This window comes from Salvelinus fontinalis, chromosome 14 (genome assembly GCF_029448725.1).
Source record: "Salvelinus fontinalis isolate EN_2023a chromosome 14, ASM2944872v1, whole genome shotgun sequence".
Lineage (NCBI taxonomy): Eukaryota > Metazoa > Chordata > Actinopteri > Salmoniformes > Salmonidae > Salvelinus > Salvelinus fontinalis.
The window spans coordinates 50,334,980-50,353,277 of NC_074678.1; the positions used below are offsets into that span (position 1 = coordinate 50,334,980).

At 41.5% G+C, this 18,298-nt stretch overlaps 1 protein-coding gene across 3 annotated transcripts in view; it reads left to right on the forward strand.

Annotated features, from left to right (window-relative positions):
* The window catches only part of LOC129811079 (ubiquitin carboxyl-terminal hydrolase 13-like), a 56,641-nt gene extending 55,754 nt beyond the window's left edge, over positions 1-887 (forward strand). For all 3 annotated transcript variants that reach the window (XM_055862230.1, XM_055862232.1, XM_055862231.1), the window contains exons 20-21: positions 263-347; positions 776-887. In XM_055862230.1, coding sequence (XP_055718205.1) covers positions 263-347; positions 776-872 — 182 coding nt within the window. In that variant the 3' untranslated portion in view covers positions 873-887. The remainder of the gene's footprint in view (positions 1-262; positions 348-775) is intronic.
* The last annotated feature ends 17,411 nt before the right edge of the window (positions 888-18,298 follow it).

The following is an 18,298-nucleotide window of genomic DNA, read 5'->3' on the forward strand; positions in this document are numbered from 1 at the left end:
TTAAGATTTCATGTTTGAGGAGACTCCTTCTATTCAGGGCCTCAGCCTATATGATTTTGAAGTCAGAAATGCAAATCATGGACCACAGTCTCTCCAACTACAACCTGCATTGGTTGAATAGGATCAGATCGGGATTAGATAGTTATGAGACAGTTTTACTAGCTTGTTCTCATGGGTATACTGCAGGCAAAATGCATCTGTTCTGTTCACAAGGGCGTTGTAGCTTTGTGTAACGATTTGGTTGTGACTTTCCGTTTTACAGGTTACGAGCTTTTTGCTTTCATCAGCCACATCGGAGCGTCCACGATGTCTGGTCATTATGTATGCCACATCAAAAAGGAAGGAAGGTAAGCCGGTCACAATGTACATACTCTACATGTATCTCTGCTAGATGATTAAACCGCAATCCCCTTTCACAATGAAGGATTCAAAATGAATTGTTTCGACAGACTGTTTCCACCAGCCGTTGCACTGCACATTTTTGATCTATTCCAACACTAGCACTCCTGATTTTTAAACTAATCAAGGGCTTGATCACAGTTGACGAGTTGAATCGGGTTTGCTAGTGTTGGAATAGATCAAGTATCGTCTTTGATCGGCTAGCTGTCTTCACAGACCAGATTGGGAAACACTGTCCTAAGAGACGACTTAGATCATTTGGTAATTAGTGGTCTACAATGTGGCGTTTGCAAATCAAGACGAAACTAAATGTATAGATGAGGTTTTAACATAATGTGTTACCCTTGTTATTCTCCCCCCCACCCTTACACGTCAGATGGGTGATCTTCAATGACCACAAAGTGTGTTTGTCAGAAAGGCCTCCAAAAGACTTGGGCTACATCTACTTTTACCGTCGACTGTCTAGCAGCTAGACCAAGCCCCCCCCCCCCACCCCCACCCTCCAACCTTAGAGAACCACATCCTCACAAACAGAAGACAGGAAGACGACCACAGTGGAAATTATGGAAACACTCACACCCCAGAGCAGCCCAAAAAAAGATTGGAACCGCTCGACTCAGCCAAGTCACTCAAGAGCAACCGGAAAGTGCGGTCAAAAGGGAAAGCAATTAGCTTTTTGTATGTCTCTGTGATTCCCGTGTGCTTGTGTGTATTGAAACGTGTTATTTGTCTGCGGGCAAGTGTCAAACTCATTCCACCGAGGGCCAAGTGTCTGCGGATTTTTGCTCCTCCCATGTGCTTGATTGATGAATTACGGTCACTAATTAGTAAAGACATCCCCTCAACCTGGTTGTCTAGGTCTTAATTGAAAGAAAAATGAAAAAAATCTGCAGACACTAGGCCCTCCATGGAATGAGTTTGACACCCCTGGTCTACGGCGTAGGTACAGAGGGATGTGTGCAATTTCAGTTATCGGAGTGCTCCACAGTTCTAGTATCAGCATATAAGATCTTACTATACATTTTCTATGCCTTAAGCTACTGTGCCAGTATTTTTATTGAAGTGGTACATTTTATAAATGTCGGGCATGGTCCAAAAGTGGTCACGAGTCACTGCTAACCCTGAAAAACTCTGAAGCAGAACTCAATAAAAAGAAAACGCAATGCTGCTGGGAGCTTTGCATGTGCCATGCAGAACGGAATATTGGAGAATGTTTTGCATCTATAGGGAATTAAAAGGACATCAGGAACCCTTAACATGTGATGCAGGATAGAAAATGATGGCATTGAATGCAGAGAAATAGCCAGCATAGGCAAGTGTCAGAATAGGGAAAAACATTTGAAAAACCCGCTCTTAACTATTATGGATACTGATAATAATATCCTTATTGGAGAGTCCGATGTGCTGTAATGAGATTAGTCATCTGTCTGGTTTTAATTTGCAGGTTTTTCTGGGCTTCAGTGGAGAGACTTTTCTGTACAGTGACAATTGGACGAGTCAAGTTTCAGTTGCCAGGAGAATGTCATTTTTATTGGAATCTGAAAGCACTTTGACAGACTTTTATATCTCTGCTTTTTCACATAGAAATAGAACCATGAGCATATATTACCTTTAATCAGATACCCTAAACTGATATTTGCTTTTCTTGAATGTGGTAAAAGCCTGTGACCAATGTGGTGGTAACCAGAAAATGACTACTATTATATCACCTTTTCTATTTTCAAAGTGTTCCTCAGACCATGTCGATTATGCATAGTGTATGCATGCATACAGTATTGGTTGGCATTTGTATGCGCGCCTAATATGATTACATTTTGTGGAAGGACAGACAATCCATGAGGTAAATGTTTGCCAATTATTGTAGTCCTCAAACTCTAATACCGCATTTAATATTCGATATGCCACCATCTTTTTAATGCAGCATGTATGCATTTGAACACAGCCATCTGTGTTTTCCTCATTATTATAGCACAATGCACTGGGACAGAATCTCTTCTCTTGAGCATACACCATGTACTGTAGGTTACGACCTACAACTTGTTTCACAATGTGTTCTCGTACTTTAAGACATGGTGCTGTGCTGAATGTATTCCTTATTGTGCTCGCTTCAACCAACCCCCCCCTTCGACTTTAATGCTAAACTCTAACACATATCAGAGACAACACTGGCCCTACTGGTGCATAGTCACCAACCGTTGTGTATATGTTAATACTGTATTCACCATTTTACTCATACTCGCTGCTCATTCATTCTCTCACTATTCTTTTCGTGTCCACCACAGTCACACTTTAGATTGTTTGCACTTCTATGTCGTATTCTCATGACCCTATACAGCCACTCTGTCAAAGACAGTTCATCAACCGGTGTAGTAGAAAACCCAGCTGCAGTGTTGCCTAGAGTTCATTGTATGGCTGTTACATATCGACAAGGTAGTGGATTGCAATGTCGCATATCAAAAACCCGTTTTTCCCCCCTTGTCTTTTGAGTACTTACCTGGGCAGTATTCCATCAAAGCAGGTTTCCTGGTAGAGTCAAGAACATGATTGTGCTTGCGTTGCAATAATGCACCTTTGGTTTCATGTACTCCGCAATGCAAATGTTTTCAGTGTGAGACGAAAGAAACTCAAACCGCATATAAACTCAAAGGTACTTCCTTGCTGCGCAGGATGAATCGTGTTTTTAGACCCACAATGGGAAACCAGATAATGGTTTCGATTTACTAGAGCCCTTGGTTGTTTTGGAGAAGATTACAATTCCCCCTCTCAAATCGATCCCTGAAGATCTCCCAGCCTTGTCAGACACTACTTGATAAATTGCTTCTGTTACCTATTTAATTCGTCATGGTCTCTTTGCAAGTATTGTTTTTGCCATCTCCCTTCCACACTTGTTTATTATTCAATAAGAATAGAATGAATCCCTCTGTCCCATTCTGAGATTGTCATTACTGGTCCTTGACCGGTCAGTGTAGTAGTTACATTTATTATACAAAGGTCTGATTGCTGAGGAGAGGTGGGTGTTCTATGCATTCTAGTTCTATACCGTTTTGTCCTCTACCGGGGTTCCTCCCATCTGGTCAACTCTGGCTGTTTTAGACTGGCAGGGTGCCCGCTCACCTTCTTGCTCTCCATTTACTGTGGAATTGATCGCTATGGAGGACATCTGTTTTGTCTTCACTCTCTCTTCATCTGTCACTTCCTCTCCACCACTATTTGTTGAGGTTGTGAAAGGTAGTGGTTTACCTTTTGTCACAAAACGCCTTCGCACTGTGAGCATGTGCACTAAAAGTTGACATTTGGTCTGTACAATACATGTATTTTTCTTTTATTTCATTTAACTAAATGTTCAATGATACTTCACCTGTTTTTACTTGATTTTTCTTTGCTTTTTTGCAAACAAGTTTGTTCCCATTCTGTAGTTTATTACATACAGTTTCCCTGAAGGGATTATTTAAAGTTGACTTTTGTAATGTATGTTTGCATAGTTCAATAAACTACACATTTCTTGACATTTGACACTTCTGTATTTTAGTGCATTGTTACTGAGGAACTAGTGTGGCTTGGCCATGGTTCCTCATCACAATTCCTCAATGGTTTTCAATTTCATGGCGTCTCTAGTTCTTTACTCCATAAACAGTAGGATAGCAAGCATAATGTATAATTTTAATTGAAGACCGTTTTTTGTTTAGTTATAATGTGGTAGGAAGGGAGAGCTGCAGCATAAAGTACCCATAAAGACAATGGAATACAAACCTTGGTAGGCATGCAATGATAAAATATATACAACAAAATACATAATTTGACTATTACAGTTTATTTTAAAAGAACGTTCATATACGGTATGCCTGAAAGGTGTTAATGCTTGACTAGTTTAAGTACAGTACCAGTCAAAAGTTTGGCCTCACCTACTCATTCCAGGGTTTCTTAATTTTTACTATTTTCTACATTGTAGAATAATAGTGAAGAAAAACTGAAATAACATATGGAATCATGTAACCAAAAAAAGTATTAAACAAATCTAAATATGTAATTTTAGATTCTTCAAAGTAGCCACCCTTTGCCTTGACAGCTTTGCACACTTGGCATTCTCTCAACCAGCTTCATGAGGTAGTCACCTGGAATGCATTTCAATTAACAGGTGTACCTTGTTAAACGTTCATTTGTGGAATTTCTTTCCTTAGGGGTGGTATACAGAAGATAGTGCTATTTGGTTAAAGACCAAGTTCATATTATGACAAGAACCACTCAAATAAGCTAAGAGAAACGACAGTCCATCAATAGTTTAAGACATGAACGTCAGTCAATTCGGAAAATTTGAAGAACTTTTAAAGTTTCTTCAAGTGCAGTCGCAAAAACCATCAAACGCTATGATGAAACTGGCTCTCATGAGGACCACCACAGGAAAGGAAGACCCAGAGTTACCTCTGCTGCAGAGGATTAGTTCGTTAGAGTTAACTGCACCTGAGATTGAAGCCCAAGTAAATGCTTCAGAGTTCAAGTAACAGACATCTCAACAGCAACTGTTCAGAGGAGACTGTGTGATTCATGGTCGAATTACAGCAAAGAAACCACTACTGAAGGACACCAATAAGAAGAAGAGACTTGCTTGGGCCAAGAAATACGAGCAATGGACATTAGACTGGTGAAAATCTGTCCTTTGGTCCGATGAGTACAAATGTAAGATTTTTGGTTCCAACCGACGTGTCTTTGTGAGAAGCAGAGTAGGTGAAAGGATGATGTCCGCATGTGTGGTTCCCACTGTGAAGCATGGAGGTGGTGGTGTGGGGGTGCTTTGCTGGTGAAACTGTTTTCTTTTGAATTCAAGGTACTCTTAACCAGAATGGCTACCACAGCATTCTGCAGCGATATGCCATCCCATCTGGTTTGGCTTAGTGGGACTATAATTTGTTTTTCAACAGGACAATGACCCAACACACCTCCAGGCTGTGTAAGGGCTATTTGACCATGAAAGAGAGTGATGGAGTGCTGCATCAGATGACCTGGCCTCCACAATCACCCGACCTCAACCCAATTGGAATGGTTTGGAATGAGTTGGACCGCAGTGTGAAGAATAAACAGCCAACAAGTCCTCAGCATATGTTATATTTTCAAGACTGTTGGAAAAGCATTCCAGGTGAACATGGTTGAGAGAATGCTAAGAGTGTGCAAAGCTGTCATCAAGGCAAAGGGTGGCTACTTTTGAAGAATCTAAAATATATTTTGGTTTGTTTAACACTTTTGGTTACTACATGATTCCATGTGTTATTTTATAGTTTTGATGTCAACACTAATTCTATAATGCAGAAAATAGTAAACAAATCTAGAAAAACCCTTGAATGAGTATGTGGGTCAACTTTTGACTGGTACTGTATAATCGGTAGAGTAGTATGCATTGCAAGTACACTATAAAGTGTTCCATTATTTCATTTTTATGTCATTTGTTTCATTCAAAATCTTATTTGTTCTATTCATACTTGTATGTCGGCTACAGAAATATACCATAGTAAACCAGCATTGTACAATGGGTTGGTCAAAACGGTGATAATTGACAAATGTATCGTACACAAGATACAGAGCAATCACAAACTGTTGGTCTTATGCTATTGTACTGACCAGGGAGGTTTGTGGTCGTTCAGTTATACACATGCGTGAGCGAGTTAAAGGTAATACAACTGTCTGTCACCAAAGTGTTTGAATCATTTAGCGAAACTGTGGGTGTGGGAAAGGCCTGCTCTCAGTTTGAGCTCGCTACTCTTATGTTTTGTTTATTGTATCTTGTGTACAATATATACTGAATAATTAAAAAATAAATAATACTATATATATTCATACATACACACACTACCGTTCCAAAGTTTGGGGTCACTTAGAAATGTCCTTGTTTTTGAAAGAAAAGCAAATTTTTTGTCAATTTTTAAAACAAAAATGTATTAGAAATACAGTGGACATTGTTCATGTTGTAAATTTTTTTTTTTTTTTTTTTTTAACCTTTATTTAACCAGGTAGGCAAATTGAGAACACGTTCTCATTTACAATTGCGACCTGGCCAAGATAAAGCAAAGCAGTTCGACACATACAACAACACATAGTTACATATGGAGTAAAAACAAACATATAGTCAATAATACAGTGAAAAAAAAAAAAAAAAAAGTCTATATACAATGTGAGCAAGTGAGGTGAGATAAGGGAGGTGAAGGCAAACAGATATATGTATAAATAAATAAAAATATAAAAAGGCCATGGAGGCGAAGTGAGTACAACACGGCAAGTAAAAAAATAAAAAAAAACATTAAAAAAAAACACTGGAATGGTTGGTTTGCATTGGAAGAAAGTGCAAAGTAGAGACAGAAATAATGGGGTGCAAAGGAGCAAAATAAATTAATAAATAAATACAGTAGGTAAAGAGGTAGTTGTTTGGGCTAAATTGTAGATGGGTTATGTACAGGTGCAGTAATCTATGAGCTGCTCTGACTTGAAGCTAGTGAGGGAGATAGGTGTTTCCAGTTTCAGAGATTTTTGTAGTTCGTTCCAGTCATTGGCAGCAGAGAACTGGAAGGAGAGGCGTCCAAAGGAAGAATTGGTTTTGGGGGTGACTAGAGAGATATACCTGCTGGAGCGCGTGCTACAGGTAGGTGCTGCTATGGTGACCTGCTATGGTGACCAGCGAGCTGAGATAAGGGGGGACTTTACCTAGCAGGGTCTTGTAGATGACCTGGAACCAGTGGGTTTGGCGACGAGTATGAAGCGAGGGCCAGCCAACGAGAGTGTACAGGTCGCAGTGGTGGGTAGTATATGGGGCTTTGGTGACAAAACGGATGGCACTGTGATAGACTGCATCCAATTTATTGAGTAGGGTTTTGGAGGCTATTTTGTAAATGACATCACCGAAGTCGAGGATTGGTAGGATGGTCAGTTTTACAAGGGTATGTTTGGCAGCATGAGTAAAGGATGCTTTGTTGCGGAATAGGAAGCCAATTCTAGATTTGACTTTGGATTGGAGATGTTTGATGTGGGTCTGGAAGGAGAGTTTACAGTCTAACCAGACACCTAGGTATTTGTAGTTGTCCACATATTCTAAGTCAGAGCCGTCCAAAGTAGTGATGTTGGACAGGCGGGCAGGAGCAGGCAGCGATCGGTTGAAGAGCATGCATTTGGTTTTACTTGGATTTAAGAGCAGTTGGAGGCCACGGAAGGAGAGTTGTATGGCATTGAAGCTCGCCTAGAGGGTTGTTAACACAGTGTCAAAAGAAGGGCCAGAAGTATACAGAATAGTGTCGTCTGCGTAGAGGTGGATCATAGAATCACCAGCAGCAAGAGCGACATCATTGATGTAAACAGAGAAGAGAGTCGGTCCAAGAATTGAACCCTGTGGCACCCCCATAGAGACTGCCAGAGGCCCGGACAACAGACCCTCCGATTTGACACACTGAACTCTATCAGAGAAGTAGTTGGTGAACCAGGCGAGGCAATCATTAGAGAAACCAAGGCTGTCGAGTCTGCCAATGAGGATGTGGTGATTGACAGAGTCAAAAGCCTTGGCCAGGTCAATGAATACGGCTACACAGTATTGTTTCCTATCGATGGCGGTTATGATATCGTTTATGACCTTGAGCGTGGCTGAGGTGCACCCATGACCAGCTCTGAAACCAGATTGCATAGCGGAGAAGGTGTGGTGTGATTCGAAATGGTCGGTAATCTGTTTGTTGACTTGGCTTTCGAAGACCTTAGAAAGGCAGGGTAGGATAGATATAGGTCTGTAGCAGTTAGGGTCAAGGGTGTCCCCCCCTTTGAAGAGGGGGATAACCGCAGCTGCTTTCCAATCTTTGGGGATCTCAGACGACACGAAAGAGAGGTTGAAGAGGCTAGTAATAGGGGTGGCAACAATTTCAGCAGATAGTTTTAGAAAGAAAGGGTCCAGATTATCTAGCCCGGCTGATTTGTAAGGGTCCAGATTTTGCAGCTCATTAAGAACATCAGCTGACTGTATTTGGGAGAAAGAGAAATGGGGAAGGCTTGGGCGAGTAGCAGAGGGGAGGGCAGTGCTGTTGTCCGGGTAGGGGTAGCCAGGTGGAAAGCATGGCCAGCCGTAGAAAAATGCTTATTGAAATTCTCAATTATAGTGGATTTGTCGGTGGTGACAGTGTTTCCTATCTTCAGAGCGGTTGGAAGCTGGGAGGAGGTGTTCTTATTCTCCATGGACTTTACGGTGTCCCAGAACTTTTTTGAATTTGTGTTGCAGGAAGCAAATTTCTGCTTGAAAAAGCTAGCCTTGGCTGTTCTAACTGCCTGTGTATATTGGTTTCTGGCTTCCCTGAAAAGTTGCATATCACGGGGGCTGTTCGATGCTAATGCAGAACGCCATAGGATGTTTTTCTGTTGGTTAAGGGCAGTCAGGTCAGGAGAGAACCAAGGGCTATATCTGTTCCTGGTTCTAAATTTCTTGAATGGGGCATGCTTATTCAAGATGGTGAGGAAGGCATTTTTTAAAAATGACCAGGCATCCTCTACTGACGGGATGAGATCAATATCCTTCCAGGATACCCCGGCCAGGTCGATTAGGAAGGCCTGCTCGCTGAAGTGTTTCAGGGAGCGTTTGACAGTGATGAGTGGAGGTCGTTTGACCGCTGACCCATTACGGATGCAGGCAATGAGGCAGTGATCGCTGAGATCTTGGTTGAAAACAGCAGAGGTGTATTTGGAGGGCAAGTTTGTTAGGATGATATCTATGAGGGTACCCGTGTTTACGGAATTGGGGTGGTACCTGGTAGGTTCATTGATAATTTGTGTGAGATTGAGGGCATCAAGCTTAGATTGTAGGGTGGCTGGGGTGTTGAGCATGTTCAAATTTAGGTCGCCTAGCAGCACGAGCTCTGAAGATAGATGGGGGGCAATCAGTTCACATATAGTGTCCAGAGCACAGCTGGGGGCAGAGGGTGGTCTATAGCAGGCGGCAACGGTGAGAGACTTGTTTTTAGAGAGGTGGATTTTTAAAAGTAGAAGTTCAAATTGTTTGGGAACAGACCTGGATAGTATAACAGAACTCTGCAGGCAGTCTTTGCAGTAGATTGCAACACCGCCCCCTTTGGCCGTTCTATCTTGTCTGAAAATATTGTAATTGGGGATAAAAATGTCTGAATTTTTGGTGGTCTTTCTAAGCCAGGATTCAGACACGGCTAAAACATCCGGGTTGGTAGAGTGTGCTAAAGCAGTGAACAAAACAAACTTAGGGAGGAGGCTTCTAATGTTAACATGCATGAAGCCAAGGCTATTACGGTTACAGAAGTCATCAAAAGAGAGCGCCTGGGGAATAGGAGTGGAGCCAGGTACTGCAGGGCCTGGATTCACCTCTACATCACCAGAGGAACAGAGGAGAAGTAGGATAAGGGTACGGCTAAAAGCTATGAGAATTGGTCGCCTAGAGCTACTAGAGCAGAGAGTAAAAGGAAGTTTCTGGGGGCGATAAAATAGTTTAAAGGAATAATGTACAGACAAAGATATGGTAGGATGTGAATACAGTGGAGGTAAACCTAGGTATTGAGTGATGATGAGAGAGATCTTGTCTCTAGAAACATCATTGAAACCAGGTGATGTCATCGCATATGTGGGTGGTGGAACTGAGAGGTTGGATATGGTATAGAGAGCAGGGCTAGAATCTCTACAGTGAAATAAGCCAATAAACACTAACCAGAACAGCAATGGACAAGGCATATTTACATTAAGGAGAGGCATGCTTAATCGAGTGATCAATAAGGGTCCAGTGAGTAGAGATTGGTTGGGGGCGTGGCGATCCAGACAGCTGGCCGGGTATATGGCTATCGGTAGCAGCATAGGATGGAGGTCTGTTTGTAGATACCTCGTGCGTTTCCGTCGGTAGGTTCCGTGTAGTGGGGTTTTGTTCAGATAGCAGCCGATAAGACAGCTAACGATTAGCGGGCCTCAGATGAGCGTTCAGGTAACGTCGGGACGGAGGTGCCGGTTGGATAAATCCCTCGGGCAGATAGCGTCGGCAGTCAGTCGTGAAGGCCCGGTGGGGTTCCGTATCTGCAGCAGCAACAAAAGAAACGGGTCCGGATGGTGATGGAACTCCTCAGCTGGCTAGCTCCAGCATGATTTGAGTTTGCTCCGGGGTCGACGTAAGCCAATAGTCACACGGTATGCAGCTAGCTAGCTGCGAAATCAAGGTGCAAGTGTCCAGAGCCTGCGGTTGGAATCCGGGGAAACTGAGAGAAAAAAAAGTCCCGGAATGCTCCGGTCCGAGTCGCGTTGCACAAATGTGCCGGTAGATTATCGAGCTAAAGGAATAGCTGATGACCGCAAAACGTGGGCAGCTGAAACACCAACGCTAGCCAGCAAACCGGCTAATTTCGGGGCAGCTACAGATTAGCTTCTGGCTAGCTATCGGAGTAGCTTCTGGTTAGCTTTCAGGCTAGCTTCTGAATTAGCCCCTGGCTATCTTCCACGATGGATTTTCAGATTGAGGTAAATAATACTTATTGTAATTGGTGAAGCGGGTTGCAGGAAAGCTTTTGCAGGAAAGATTTTGTAGTTGAGTTCTTGGATAATAAAATAAATAAAAGATATGTGAAGAAAAGGTGTAAATATATATATATACAGGACACGACACGACAATACGGAAAAAGACGTCTGAACTGCTAAGCCACCTTGGATACATTTTCGAAGTGACTATTATAGCTGGAAACGGCTGATTGTTAGTGGAATATCTACATAGGCGTACAGAGGCCCATTATCAGCAACCATCACTCCTGTGTTCCAATGGCGCGTTGTGTTAGCTAATACAAGTTTGTCATTTTAAAAGGCTAATTGATCATTATAAAACTCTTTTGCAATTATGTTAGCACAGCTGAAAACAGTTGTGCTCATTAAAGAAGCAATAAAACTGGCCTTCTAGGCAGAGTTCCTCTGTTCTATGTCTGTGTTATTTTTTCCATCTTAATCTTTTATTTTTATTGGCCAGTCTGAGATATGGCTTTTTCTTTGCATCTCTGCCTAGAAGGCCAGCATCCCAGAGTCGCCTTTTCACTGTTGACGTTGAGACTGGTGTTTTGCGGGTACTATTTAATGAAGCTGCCAGGTGAGGACTTGTGAGGCGTCTGTTTCTCAAACTTGACACTAATGTACTTGTTGTCTTGTTAAGTTGTGCACCGGGGCCTCCCACTCCTCTTTCTATTCTGGTTAGAGACAGTTTGCGCTGTTCTGTAAAGGGAATAGTACACAACGTTGCACGATCTCTTCAGTTTCTTGGCAATTTCTCGCATAGAATAGCCTTAATTTCTCAGAACAATAATACTAGACATTTCTAGACATTTTGAGCCTGTAATCAAATGCTGATCCTTCAGATACTCAACTAGTCTAAGGCCAGTTTTATTGTTTTAATCAGCACAACATTTAACATAATTGAAAAAGTGTTTTCTAATGATCAATTACAAATTAGACTTTTAAAATGATACACTTGAATTAGCTAACACAACGAGCCATTGGATAACAGGAGTGATGGTTGCTGAAAATGGGCCTCTGTACACCCATGTACATATTCCATAAAAAATCTGCCGTTTCGAGGTAAAATAGTCATTTACAACATTAATGTCTACACTGTATTTCGGATAATTTTTATGTTATTTTAAATGGACAAAATTTGTAGTTTTCTTTCAAAAACTAGGACTTTAAGTGACCCCAAACATTTGAACGGTAGTACGTACTATATATATATATATACACACACACAGTACTGTGCAAAGGTTTTAGGCAGGTGTGAAAAAATGCTGTAAAGTAAGAATGCTTTCAAAAATAGACATGTTAATAGATTATATTTATCAATTAACTAAATGCAAAGTGAGTGAACAGAAGAAAAATCTACATCAAATCAATATTTGGTGTGACCACCCTTTGCCTTCAAAACAGCATCAATTCTTGCATCCAATTATCTTCAGAAGTCACATAATTAGTTAGATTGCATACAGGTGGACTTTACTTAACTGTCACATGATCTCAGTATATATACACACCGGTTCTGAATGGCCCCAGAGTTTTCATCACCACTAAGCAAGGGGCACCACCAAGCAAGCCCCACCACGAAGACCAAGGAGCTCTCCAAACAGGTCAGGGACAAAGTTGTGGAGAAGTACAGATCAGGGTTATAAAAGAAATATCTGAAACTTTGAACATCCCACGAAGCTCCATTTAAATCTATTATTTTAAAAAATGGATAGAATATGGCACCACAACAAACCTGCCAAGAGAGAGCTGCCCACCAAACCTCACAGACCAGGTAAGGAGGGCATTAATCAGAGGCAACAAAGAGACCAAAAATTGATCAGAGAGGCAACAAAGAGACCAAGATAACCCTGAAGGAGCTGCAAAGCTCCACAGCAGAGATTTGAGTATCTGTCCATAGGACCACTTTAAGCCGTACACTCCACAGAGCTGGGCTTTACGGAAGTGGCCAGAAAAAAAGCCATTGCTTAAAGAAAAAAATAAGCAAAAACATTTGGTGTTCACCAAAAGGCATGTGGGAGACTACCCAAGCATATGGAAGAAGGTACTCTGGTCAGATGAGACTAAAATTGCAATTTTTTGCCATCAAGGAAAACACTTTGTCTGGCGCAAAACCAACACCTCTCATCACCTCGAGAACACCATCCCCACAGTGAAGCATGGTGGTGGCAGCATCATGCTGTGGGGATGTTTTTTCATCGACAGGGACTGGGAAACCAATCAGAATTGAAGGAATGATGGATGGCGCTAAATACAGGGAAATTCTTGAGGGAAACCTGTTTCAGTCTTCCAGATATTTGAGACTTGGACGGAGGTTCACCTTCCAGCAGGACAATGACCCTAAGCACACTGCTAAAGCAACACCCGAGTGGATTAAAGGGGAAACATTTAAATGACTTGGAATGGTCAAGTCAAAGCCCAGACCTCAATCCAATTGTGAATCTGTGGTATGACTTAAAGATTGCTGTACACCAGCCGAACTCATCCAACTTGAAGGAGCTGGAGCAGTTTTGCCTTGAAAAATTGACAAATATCCCAGTGGCTAGATGTGCCAAGCTTATAGAGACATATCCCAAGAGACTTGCAGCTGTAATTGCTGCAAATGATGGCTCTAACAAAGTATTGACTTTGGGGGGGGAATAGTTACGCATGCACAAGGTCTGTTTATTTTGTCTTATTTCTTGTTTGTTTCACAATAAATAATATTTTGCATCTTCAAAGTGGTAGACATGTTGTGTAAATCAAATGATACAACCCCCCCCAAAAAAATCTATTTTAATTCCAGGTTGTAAGGCAACAAAATAGGAAAAATGCCAAGGGGGGTGAATACTTACGCAAGCCACTGTATATGCCTACAAAATCCCTGATTTTGTGCAAATGTACCTACAAGAATTTGTTGTTTTGAAGGCAAAGGGTGGTCACACAAAATATGGATTTGATTTAGATTTCTCTTCTGTTTACTCACTTTGCATTTTGTTAATTGATAAATATAAACTATTAACATGTCTATTTTTGAAAGCATTCTTACTTTACAGCATTTTTTCACAACTGCATGTATGTATGTATGTACACAGACACACACCACAGGTAACTGCCAAAATAAAGGAAACACCAATTAATAGGGCTTTGGGTTACCATGAGCCGCCAGAACATCTTTAAAGCACCTTGCCATAAATTCTACACATTTCTGGAACTCTATTGGAGGGATGCGACACATTCTTCCATGAGAAATTCCATAATTTGGTGTTTTGTTGGTGGTGGATTAAAACGCTGTCTCAGGCACCGCTCAAGAATCTCCCATAAGTGTTTATTTAGGTTGAGATCTGGTGGCATACCCTTTATACCCCCTATGCTCCATTGAAAGAGGGATCTCAAAGTCACTGAGATCTCTTCTAGCCATGGTAGCCAAAATAATGGGCAACTGGGCTTTTTTATACATGGCCCTAAGCTTGCTTGGGTGTTAGTTTCTTAATTAAGGCAGGAACCACCTGTGTGGAAGCACCTGCTTTCAATATTCTTTGTATCCCTCATTTACTCGTGTTTCCTTTATTTTGGCAGTTACCTGTAGGTTTACTTCATAAATGCAGCCGATCAAAAGTGCATTGTAGAAATATTGCAATGTAACATCATATGTTTTGTTTTTATAAGTAGGGTGGAAAGAAAGCACTTCATGAGTCGCAATGCATGCATAAAAATGAAAGGGCATTCAAAGTTAATCATAGAAGATCTAGCATGCGAACATCCTCAAGTTATTTTGGAGCATGCTAGGTTCTGATAGGTCATCACACCTGAGAAGGTAAACGGTTTTAGAAAAAGGACTTTGTCATTGGGCATCCTAACTCAACACACAGCAATATATATTCTACAGCAGTGTACATAGTTGGTCAGCCAATAGATTATTATTAATATATTTTTTTAAATCTTCTAAGTAACTGCAGTGCATTCGGAAAGTATTCAGACCCCTTGACTTTTTCCACAGTTTGTTACGTTACAGCCTTATTCTAAAATGGATTAAATCGTTTTTTTCTCCTCATCAATCAACACACAATACCCTATAATGACAAAGCAAAAACAGATTTAGATTTTGTTGGTGCAAACATATAGAAAAGAAAACTAGTACATTTACATAAGTATTCAGAACCTTTACTCAGTACTCAGTTGAAGCGCCTTTGGCAGTGATTACAGTCTTGAGTCTTCTTGGGTATGACGCTACAAGTTTGGCACACCTGTATTTGGGGAGTTGCTCCAATTCTTCTCTGCAGATCCTCTCAAGCTCTGTCAAGTTAGATGGGGAGTGTTGCTGCACGCCTACTTTCAGGTCTCTCCAGAGATGTTCGATCAGGTTGAAGTCCGGGCTCTGGCTAGGCCAGTCAAGGACATTCAGAGACTTGTCCTGAATCCACTCCTGCATTGTCTAGGCTGTGCTCTTAGGGTCGTTATCCTGTTGGAAGGTGAACCTTCACCCCAATCTGAGGTCCAGAGCGCTCTGGAGCAGGTTTTCATTGAGGATCTCTCTGTACTTTGCTCTGTTCATCTTTTCCTCGAGCCTGACTAGTCTCCCAGTCCCTGCTGCTGAAAAACATCCACACAGAATGATGCTGCCATCACCATGCTTCACCATAGGGATGGTGCCAAGTTTCCTCCAGATGTGACGCTTGGCTATCAGGCCATAGAGTGCAATCTTAGTTTCATCAGACCAGAGAATCTTGTTTCTCCATGGTCTGAGAGTCCTTTAGGTGCCAATTGGCAAACTCCAAGTGGGCTGTTGGTGCCTTTTACCATAAAGGCCTGATTGGTGGACTGCTGCAGAGATGGTTGTCCATCGGGAAGATTCTTCCATCTCCACAGAAGAACTCTTGAGCTCTGTCAGAGTGACCATCAGGTTCTTGGTCACCTACGTAACCAAGGCCCTTCTCTCGCGATTGCTCAGTTTGGCCAGGCGGCCAAACTTCTTCCATTTAAGAATGATGGAGGCCACTGTGTTCTTGGAGACCTTCAATGCTGCAGCCATTTTTTGGTACCCTTCCCCAGATCTGTGCCTGGTCACAAACCTGTCTCTGAGTTCTATGGACAATTCCCTCGAAGTATTAGCTTGGTTTTTGCTCTGACATGCACTGTCAACTGTGGGACCTTATACAGACAGGTGTGTGCCTTTCCAAATCATGTCTAATCAATTTGAATGAATTTACCACAGGTGGACTCCAATCAAGTTGTAGAAACATCTCAAGGATGATCAATGGAAACAGGATGCATCTGAGCTCAATTTCTAGTCTCATAGCAAAGGGTATGAATACTTATGTTTTTTATTTTTAATACATTTGCAACAATTTCTAAAAACCTGTCTTCGCTTTGTCATTATTGGGGTATTGTGTGTAGATTAGTGAAGAAAAACAAATGTAATACATTTTAGAATAAAGCAGTAACGTAACAACATTTGGAAAAAGTCAAGTGGTCTGAATACTTGCCGAATGCACTGTAGATTATTTTTGTTCAAAATGCAAAAATCAGGCCTACTAGACCATAAGAAATCATTTATTTTGAAGAAATCCCAAGGTCCAGGAAATCCTGGTTTCGGCGGTGTACTATTGTACTACAGTGTATATGCTGCTGACAGTTAGGGGCAACTAGAAGGCATGGGGACAGAAACATGTAATGTAAATTATTAACGTTGGAATGAAACACCAAGGAGTAGCTAATCATGATGGGGGCCCGATGTTGGCCTAGCGGGCAGAACTGACTGAAATTACACCATTACAACCGGATTTCAAACACATTTGCTCGCTGGGTGGTTTGAGGGTAGTGTGTGTGTGTGTGTGTGTGTGTGTGTGTGTGTGTGTGTGTGTGTGTGTGTGTGTGTGTGTGTGTGTGTGTGTGTGTGTGTGTGTGTGTGTGTGTGTGTGTGTGTGTGTGTGTGTGTGTGTAGGAGTATCAGCTAGTTGGGGTGGTCGGGTAACAGACTAAATCAATGAATAAATGGAAGGATGCCATGACGTGTAGGCCCAGTTGCCTTTGACATTGTACAGTCTGCCTGTGTGTTTCTTGTCTTCAAAGCTAGCCTCCAATGCAGATTGTCAGTCGTGTGCACATACAGTATGTGCTGTGTCTCAGCAGTTGCCTCTGGCTCCTCGATATTTTAAACATCATGGCCAAAGTGATTCCACACAAAGTCTGATGTTTTCCTCCTCGTGCATTTGCACTGTTCCAACCCTTTCCCCATGTGGAAAATGAGTCATTACACTTTCAGATCATTTGAATGTAATAGATTCTATACAAAATAAACAGAAATGAGTCTGTTTTTCAAGTACATTGGGCTACATAATCTGTTTTACAATTACATTTTGTATTCAATTTAGCCAGCAAGGGAACCACTTTCAATGAGCTTGATTGGGATTATTGGACATAACACGTACGTCTAAGGTGAAATTCAAAGTGAATTTTCAGCAGACTGCAGTAGTAAAACATGAATCTGACAGTACAGCCCCCCTCCACCCTTTACAAACCAGCCTCAACCAGATTTGCAGAGATGACTTTTAAATTAAACTGACCTTGCCATAGTGCCAAACCAAGGTTACAAAACCTGAATGCTTTGCTGGCATGAATGGCAGTTTGTGTGTTTTCGTCTAAATTGAATTATTCGCCCCATTTGACTTTATTTCTTCGTAAATATTATACGGGCCAAACTTTCCTAAATACCCATAAACTTAAATGGGGAATGAAAAGTGCTTACAGTCGATAAAGCAACTACTCCTGAACTATTTTTGTGATAGATTTCCCCCAATCGCCTTGGCTTATACAAACCATGACATCAAAGCGGTACAATTTGGAAGATGAACCGGCAATGGTGTCTCTGCCAGACCCTAATAGCATTTGCCTTTGGTCCATTGAGTCGGACCGGGGCATTGTACAGTTAAAAATGGAACCATATTGCATGGGATCCTTGAATCAAACACATTTCTTCCGTCATACAGTAGGCCCCGACAGGTAAACACACCAGCGCAGTGCTACAGTACAGAAGTTGTATGTGGCATTTGCTCTCTTGCAGACATGTAATTTGCTCTCTTGGTAGACATGATGGTGGCATTAGGTCCGCAGAGTGCAAACTAACTGTGACGCTGCTATACTACTGAGCCAACTAGTAACTACACTACCGGTCAGAAGTTTTAACTACTCATTGAAGGGTTTTTCTTTATTTTTACTATTTTCTACATTGTAAAATAATAGTGAAGACATAAAAAAATATGGAATAACACATATGGAATCATGTAGTAACCAAAAAAGTGTTGAGATATATATTTTTATATTTGAGATTCTTCAAAGCAGCCACCCTTTGCCTTGATGACAGCTTTGCACACTCTTGGCATTCTCTAAACCAGCTTCATGAGGTAGTCAC